This window comes from Corvus brachyrhynchos, unplaced genomic scaffold (genome assembly GCF_000691975.1).
Source record: "Corvus brachyrhynchos isolate BGI_N302 unplaced genomic scaffold, ASM69197v1 scaffold68, whole genome shotgun sequence".
Classification (NCBI taxonomy): Eukaryota; Metazoa; Chordata; class Aves; order Passeriformes; family Corvidae; genus Corvus; species Corvus brachyrhynchos.
The window spans coordinates 1,001,097-1,009,784 of record NW_008240039.1 but is presented as its reverse complement, the minus strand read 5'-3'; the positions used below and the strand labels follow the sequence as shown (position 1 = coordinate 1,009,784).

The 8,688-nt window shown below is 45.7% G+C and overlaps 1 protein-coding gene across 1 annotated transcript in view; it reads right to left on the bottom strand.

The window, feature by feature from the left end:
• Nucleotides 1-8,688, bottom strand: part of RERE (arginine-glutamic acid dipeptide repeats) — a 120,983-nt gene that overhangs the window by 84,806 nt on the left and 27,489 nt on the right. The window contains exon 4 of the mRNA XM_017743967.1: nucleotides 1,243-1,348. Within this exon, the coding sequence (XP_017599456.1) occupies nucleotides 1,243-1,348 (106 nt within the window). The remainder of the gene's footprint in view (nucleotides 1-1,242; nucleotides 1,349-8,688) is intronic.

Genomic DNA, 8,688 nt, shown 5'->3' with positions numbered 1-8,688 from the left:
GGGGTGACACATCTGGACCACCAGGAGCACTCACTCCCAGCTGAAAGGAACCAAGGAAATTAATTTGTTCTGGTTTCCAGGATAAGGTTTTGGTTGTTGTGCATATTTAATGTCAGACCTTCAACAAAATCCTGACAGTAGGAACTGCGCAGTGCTCTGGTAAATATTGATATTCACGTTCAAACACAAAAAATTCTGAGTGTTAACAAAGCACTGGAAGACAACTTCTTCCATGACTTCTTTCTAATACCTTTGAGGAAGACACAAAGATACTTCTCCACTCACATGAGACTGCATAAAAAAACAGCCATGCTATCAAAAATACTTTTTGACACTGTGCCTGTAATCTCATTGTTGGAAGTTTCAAATAAATTAGTAAGAGAAATGTTAGATTTGTGGAGCTTTTGCTAAAAGCACACACATAAAATATCCTTAAAAAGGGGAACGTGTGCTCAACTTTGTTCTGTCAGGCACCAGAAAGTTGCTGCATTCCATATTTCAATCATCAACTTTTATCATCATGGTTCACCTTGGAGTATCTTCAGAATTTTTAACAGTTGCCTCAAGGAAATTTCCTGGTAAGAACAGAAGCAAATGTTATGTCTTCCCTGGAGGCAAGAGATAAATGGCACTGGTATATGATACTAAAGTTTCTTCTGCTTCTATTAAACCCAAGATTACACTTGTTTTTGCAAAGAGAAAAGGAGAAACTCAGCTCCAAGTGCTTCAGCTCCATCCCTCACTGCAATATTAATCACAGTGAATATTCATGTGTGTAAGGGAGCATGGCTGTAAAAGACACAGTTCTCATGGCACTGTGGCAGAACCACAAAAAACAGAAGGGATCCACAATTTCTGCAGATAATCTGGTGCTCAGTTAGTTATCAGTACAGTGTCCAAGAGGACCACCAAGGACCCAGGCTTATTTTGCTTTTCTCTCCTCTCTCAAAGAGGGAATTATAATTATTATTATTAATACACTATTATTAATGTTGTCGTTATTATTATAAATTATTAGTAACAATACAGCCCAGCACTTCCACCACACCTGGAATGCCCCTGATTACAGGGACAGGACACACACCAGTGACACCAGGCAGGTAAGAAACCATCAGCCCTTTTCTAATACATTGTTCTCACCACGTCCTGGTTCCATAGCCCTGTGCAGAATTGTTGTGGCTTTGTTAAACCTCGGATTGAGGGCAGAAGCAGAGCAGGGCTGGCTCTGCAGAGCCCACTCACCGTTCTCGTTGTGCCTGTCCTGCACCAGGTGCTGGTACACGGAGTCGGGCACCTCGGACTGGCGGTAGTACCACTTCACGTTCATCAGCAGATGGTCCCTCTTGCTCTGAAAAACAACCCTGGAGCATTACTGACAGGGAAACCAGACCAGAGCCCACTCAGTCCTCGCTGGGAAAAACCCCTGAGGTCAGACTCTAAGGGAGGAAGGCATTTCTGGTGACAGATTGATTTTCAGCCCAGACAAAGGCAAGGAGAACCTCCTGCTCACCGTGCAGTTGTATCTCTGTGTGCATGTGACCAGCAAACCCCAATCCACTGACTCCCATTAACTAACCCAAGGAAAGAGGCAGGGATCAGAAAAGGACTGCAACTTTTGGCCTCATGCAGCATGGTCTTACACTGCTAATTTCCACAAATAAGAAGTATTTATAGCCAAACATGCAAGAAAGAATACCCACAGTAACACCATTCAGTGCAGCCATTCTTAACAGCAGAAACCAAGAGATAATAGATTTTCTTCCCCCAAGGACAGATGGATCCAGACATAATCATAGACCTTCTTTATTACACAAAAGAATAGGATACTGCACTTCAATCACAATAATTACAGGCTCTGACTGCTCATCAACCTCACAGCAAAATTTACACAAAACTGTCTTCCCCAAATGCTCTTTTTTCATCGAGGCTCCAGCCGCCAATTTGTTCCTTCTTAGAAGGAAACTGGAGCATAAACACCACTTAAACAGAGAATTTTTAGATCAAGTCACTACAGACTCTGCTCAGTTTGTCTCTGAACCCCTTGGTCTGCAATTCTTCCTGCTGCTCCAAAACACTTGAAGAAACAAAGGCCTGAAGGGAAAGTAACATTCTTTTGGCATGAGGCAACCGCAGGCTTGTTTTCCTCTGGACTGCAATCCTCTAGACCCTTCAAAGACTGCTCCTAAAACATTTCCAGTTCCGAGTTAAATCGCAGGTTACTGGGCCGGGAGGTTCTATTGTCTCTCCCCTGCACCAGCCTGCGTGTTGCAGCTTTTCTGCTGAATAAACAACATCCAAAGCTTCCCAGTAAAAAGCGTTTCCTGAGCAGAGCCCGTGTAATACCAGCAAACCACTGCCAGTGGCAGCATTGTGCCAGGAAAGCTGGGACTGAGCCACCACTTCCACATCCCCAATCCCCAAACCCGCTCACTGAGCATCCCTGGGCTGTGCAGGAGGAACCCGAGCCTGCTGTGGTGGTTTTTTAAATAACGCATTTGCAATCAAAGCCAACAAGCTTGTCTAATGCATGAAAAAAATCAAAAGGACAACGAATGAGAGGCGGCTCTGATTTCTGCTGCCTGCTGTTCAAAAATTGGGGTTGCAGACTTGTCTGTTCTCCTGAAATAATGCTCTGTGCATCACAGCTTTTATGAACAGTCTCTCTGAATTCTGAAGACAAAAAAGTCCAAGTAAATAATCTGTTACCCTCTCGCTAAGAGTTCATAAATTCTATTAGTGGAGCTTGCAGCAATGATGGGAAACATCAACCCAGCATTTCTCTGCAAATTCTCTTTGTATTTCTCAGCTGAGAGGACAAAAACCCCACTCTTTTGTTACACAAACCCTGGGGGGATGCTCAGAAAGCTTCACTCTGGCACGAAAACCATTCACACACATAAGGACAGTTTACAACAAGCATCAATGCTCTGATTTTCAGGGTTTGTGCCTCTGGAGTCAGGTATCTTTCAAAAAATACAACTCCAAGGAGCACTGCAAAGGAAGCACAGGCACATCTGTGCATGGAACCACGAGGGAGGACTACAAAATACAGCGTGGAATTTGGTGGTGGTGGTTTGGAATAGCAAATGACACCAGGGGGAGAAGGACTGGAAATCCACACTGTGCTCTGCTGGGGAAGGTGCTGCCAAAGGGTTCCCTACAAACCAAATCATCCCAAGCATGAACAAGCACCCACAGACAAGGGGAGATCCGAGAAAAGAGAGGGACTTGCGGCACCTTGGAAAAAGAGGAGGAGAAAGGCAGGCAATGTGAAGGAATGGCTGCAGCCTCCTGTGTAACCTCACAGAGACGCTGCCAGGAAGGGACAGGTTTGCAGGAGGAACTCTGGGAGTGCCCAAATTCTGTGTGCAGGCGATCCTTGACATCTGCATCCACTGAGGTGATCCCACAGAAAGGGAGGGATCAGCACTGCCAGTGTTTCACTGCCCTGGCATCACACAGAGCTGGGAGCTGCAGCTTTAGGCCAAGGCTGAGGGGATGTGGTGATGCCACCAGCCCACTTCCCTCTCATTTCTGTCACAGAACAGCACAGGCTCTCAGCAGCGGGGACAAGGCCAAGGGCAGCACTTACAAAGCATTCTGACACTGGAGGGAAGAAATCAGTGGCTCAAAGTGAGGTTTCTCCCCTGCTGCCATAAAGGACCACCACTCTCCCACCTCCCAAAACACCCTTTTTGGTCCTTCAGTCAAAGCAAAGAGAAGTTTCTGCTGATTGCCACAACTCCTGGAAGCCCCACTTCGACACCCAATAAGCACTAAAAACTGGAATAGCAGGGATTACACAAGAGCTTATCAGGAATATTCACAGTGAACACAATGCAGGCAGGCAAAGTATTTACTGTGTTGTGCAGGATTTTATCAGCTCATCACTCAGAAATCCCACACTTCAGGAAAGCACAACCTCTCCATGCAGGCTGGAGCTCTCTGCCAGTTCAAGCGTTTGACTTTGATGGGGAGACAGTGATTCCCACTGGGAATGGGAACTCCTCAGCACACATCGGCTGTTGCCTCACTGTGCTTTGTTCCAGCCACTCTGCACATAAAAGAGAACAACAACAATTCCTCCCCTGAAATCAGATTCACAATCCGGAGGCACGGGGAAGATTGGATTTCAGGAGGCGGGGCTGGATCGAAGGAGTTTCCAGGAAAGTGATGAATTGCCAAGGGTGCCATCAGGGTGGGACTGATGGCACTGACAGGGCAAGACTGCAAAGCAAAGGAAATTACAGGGGATTCCTAACACCCAGAAGTGGCTCTTCTTTCACTACACCTCAGAAAACAAAAATAATGTGTCCTTTAAAGCTATGGAGAAAAAACACAACGTTAGAATTAGAAGCAAACAGGTGATAAAACTAAAACACAACCAACCCAAATGTGTGGCTGAGCACAGAGGAGAAGCCATGGTCTGCATCCACTTCCCAGGCTTTCCACTCCTCAAGCCTAAATTCTATTAGAGAGGCATTTTAAGTGATTTAGAAATGAGAAGGAAAAGGGGCCAGTGTAAATATCTTGAACAATTATCAGACTCGTGCTGCACGCTGCTGACAGCTCCCCATTTGAATCATGGAATGCTGCCTATGGAATGGCTCCGTGCCTCCATACACAGGGCAAAGCAGCAACAAAAATATCATTTACAATGAGATGTGCAAGGAACCTTTACAGAAAAGTCTGTGACGATGTATTTGGGGTTGGGTTAGTTGGGTTGTGGGTTCTGGGTTTCTCTGGGGTTTTCTTTGGGAGTTGTGAGCTGATCTCCCTCCCAAATACCTCTTTTTACCACCATTGGTCATTTTTGTCCAATTCATTTCAAAGCTTCAGCCTGACAACTCCTTTCTGTACCCACTCTCCAACATGCATGATTTTGTGGGGTTTAACCTGAAGCTTCAATCTTGCTAAAAATACAAAACGTCTGTCAGAGTCTCCCTTTTCACATTTACATCCCTCATGGCACAGAAATTCCTAGACATGCTATTTTGTCAGCCAACTTTCTAAATACGTATGTCATTTCTAAAGCAGACTATACTCAGAGGTGTCAAGGCGCCAACTTCTGTGGCAGACTATTTATTTTCAAACCATGTGCACACAAAAGAAGTGTCCCCTACTTCCTAAAGTGTGACTTTTTTTTCCTTTTTTACACCTTTACATCTGAAAAGCTGCAGTCAGTCACATGCCAAATCCAGGCTTGCAGAAATTGCAGCCATGGCAAGAGCTTTAAATTTCAAGTGTCCTTCTGTCAGCTCAAAATGATTCCCTGTGCTACAAAACCACATTCTCCCCTTTAATGAAAATATTGTCTTTTGCTGCAGCACTCACAAAGTGCTCATTTGGGGGTTTTGTTCTTGCTGACATTTTGGGTTTTGTTCCTTTTAAACAGCATGAATCAGTTTTGGACGTTGAACAAGAATTAGATGGAATCTGTAAATGGATCAAAGCATCTCAGTTCACAAGCATCTGGTCAACCTCTATTTCAAATGAGCCTCTGCCTTACAGGGGAAAAAAATAATGTTACACCTTCTCTCTAAAAGCAGGGATGTCCTGATTTCCACAGCATTTGTGACAGTTCCAAGGTGCCTGTTTTCCCTAGAACACGCTTCAGAACAGGTACTGCACACCCCAAACCAGATCTTCAGAAATTCCATGTTCTCTCTCCAGGACTGTGATGAACCAAACTGTGCAAACGACCACAGATGTCCTGCAGATTCTCCCAGAGGGATTTAATCACTGTACTTCACTACTTGCCCTATTTAGGTCCATGTTAAATCACAACTAGCTTTGGAAACAATGTGCCAAATGCTGGAGATGACAGATGGGCACGCTGGAGTCAGGGAATAGCAGCAATTCCAGAGAAACAAACAGCAAAACAGGCACAAGGAAAAGAACATCTTCCCTTTCCAACGGGTTTTCCACCATGAAATCTCACTCCTGTTGTAGAACTGTTTTTCACACTCAGTCAATTCTGACATTTATTAATAGTCAAAGGAGAGAAAAGGAAAAATAAAGACCACTCATATCAGTGTTGTGGGGACAAGAAAAAAGCAGAGTGGGGACACAAATGAACCAATCTGGAAATCAGGAGCTAAAGAGATACAGCAAGGATTATTTCTCTTCCCTCTCCACAACAGCACGTGTAATTTCACGTTCTCAGGGTATCTTTTTGTAGGCTGTTTGCTAATTAATTAAGAAAACTGATCAGCTGTTTGCAAGCCAAGCAAACCCAGCCTGGAAATGCAGAGGTTATTACTACAAATGAATGTTATTTTTGCAGCTTGATTATTTAATTCAGACGCCTGCATAGCAACACATAATTACTCCTTGCAAACAGAGAAGCATTGTCAGTGTTCAGCAAGAAATACAAATGTGAAATAAAAGCAATAATGTGGCCACATGCAGATTAATCCTCTGTGCCCCTGCCCAGAGCAGCCCGGGCAGGGCTGTCCTCTTACCCTGAGGCAACACAAAGCCTGCAACCTTTAAACCTGTTACTGTTATCTAATGACTGCTCCATCTACAAGAGCTTTTCTAATAGAAACATGCCTTGATGGCTTATCTGGGCACACAAGGCAGGGCACAAAGCAGGGCTGATTGAGCGCAGTAATGGGAGGCAGGAAATGAGAAGCCTTGGGAAAGCCGCGGATAATCGATCAGTGGATTCACTCAAGTGTGAGCTGAGCAGGGAATAAGCTGCCTGGGGTATCAAATATTGCTGTTTCCAGGGTAAAGGCCCATTTCTGTGATCTATGCAGGGGAGAGCATAATTTATTGACAAAACAATATCGGATTTTTTCACAATGGCTTGCGCCTGACATTTTCTGACTGTTTACAGCAAGAATTTTTCTTGTGTCCTTTTTATTCACAAATATAACTCCTTTTGGAATTCATCAAGTCACCTCAGCATGCTGGAAATTAATTCAGCCTCGCATAGGAGTAACTCTGAGATGTCAAACACTCCTCACACTCACCTTGCCCTGAATTTCTGCCTCTCACAGGTGCACAGACACTGCACACCTGCAGGGACACACCTGGCCCCAGACCCCACGGGATGCACAGTCCTTCTGCTCGGAGGCACTCTCCGTTCAGAACAGTGTTTGCTCGAGATCTCTGCTGTAGTTTCTACAAAATTTGAAGCATCAAACATCACAAACAGGTCATTTGTGGCCTTGTTTCTTACAGATGGACAGGGGAAGGCACTGGAGCCCATGAACACACCTGCAAACCTCAGCCCACAGGCACACACTGATACCCACACCAAAGCATAAAACAGCCATCTGCCTGCCTACACCTTCACAAACTGCAAAACGTGGCCAAAATCAGTTTTACATCACGGCACATCATCTGCAAAGTTGTTTGTGCATGTGAGGAGGTGGCCAGGCAGCCCCAGCCCCAAATCCCAGCTATCAAGGCTCGAGCCTTCTCAAAAACACGAAGGTGGTACCCGACTTATCCGCATGTTAATGCCGAGGAGCTGCCATATGCTGTCTCCCAGTGTGGGTGGTTTGGCATTGGAGCTGCCAGACTGCCTCAACAACACAGCCCTCAGTCAGCTCAGCAGAGCTGCTCCAGCACAGCTCGCTCCGCTGGCGCTCCGCGAGCACGGGACGTTCTGCTGGGAGCAGGGTGAGCCCACGAGGCAGGGACTGCACATGAGACAGACAAAGAATAATTATGGCAGCTGAGAACGGGGAGAGACCCGGCAATAAACAGCACTAAAAGGCTGCCTGAGCCTCAGTGAATTCAGCAGTGAAATCCCCCTCACCAGGAGTCAGCACTGAATTTCATTGCGCTTCTAAGGCAAAGTTCAACAAATCCAGCACGTTGTGACAAGAACTGACTAAGATGGAACAAGTGTCACCTAACAGCCCTTAATTTTATTTAGTGTCACCGATACGTCTCACCTTGAACACAGCCTCATCCAGGGTTTTAAAGGAGAAAAAGAACATTATTCATTTCAGGTAATGACCGTAAGAGATGTCTGTATTTAAAATAAACTGTAGTATTTATTCCATCAACTTTCCAGCTTTACCACAAACAAAGCTGCTCACTGTGCTGAGAACCCGCAAGTCACCTGTTTTCATTTAAGTGACATACACTTAAGTACAAAATACCCTTAAAATTTCAGTGCAGTCCTAAATGACAAAAGACAATTTCATCTTGTTAAAAAAAAAAGCAGTTATGCTTAAAAACTGACTGGCTTAAAATAAAACTATGATAAGATCTTCCATGAAGGTTATGGGTCATTGCTTACTACCTCATTTAATCCCTTTGTGGTCTCTTTCTGCTCCGTTTCCCTTTTATGTTCCCTGAATCCCAGCTGTGGTTCTCGGTGTGGGTGAGGTACAAAGTCACCAGGGCAGCCCCGTGTACAGCACCAGGACAAGGCTGTTTAATTACAATTACAGCTGCCAGGGCTCAGGGCCGGCGTGTCCCCCCTCTGCTCCCCCTCCAGGACCCTGTGGCACAGAAAGGTTCCCCAGTGCCCGTCCCTTCCCGGGAGCACCAGCAGCTGTGGCAGCCCAGGATCCCCACCAGCTCCGGGCTCTGCCTCTGAGAACCCTGGGCAGGTAAAATGGGGCAGAGCAGGGATGCTCATGGCAGCTGGGCCCATCCACCTTCCCTGGGCAGGTAAAATGGGGCAGAGCAGGGATGCTCACGGCAGCTGGGCACACCCAG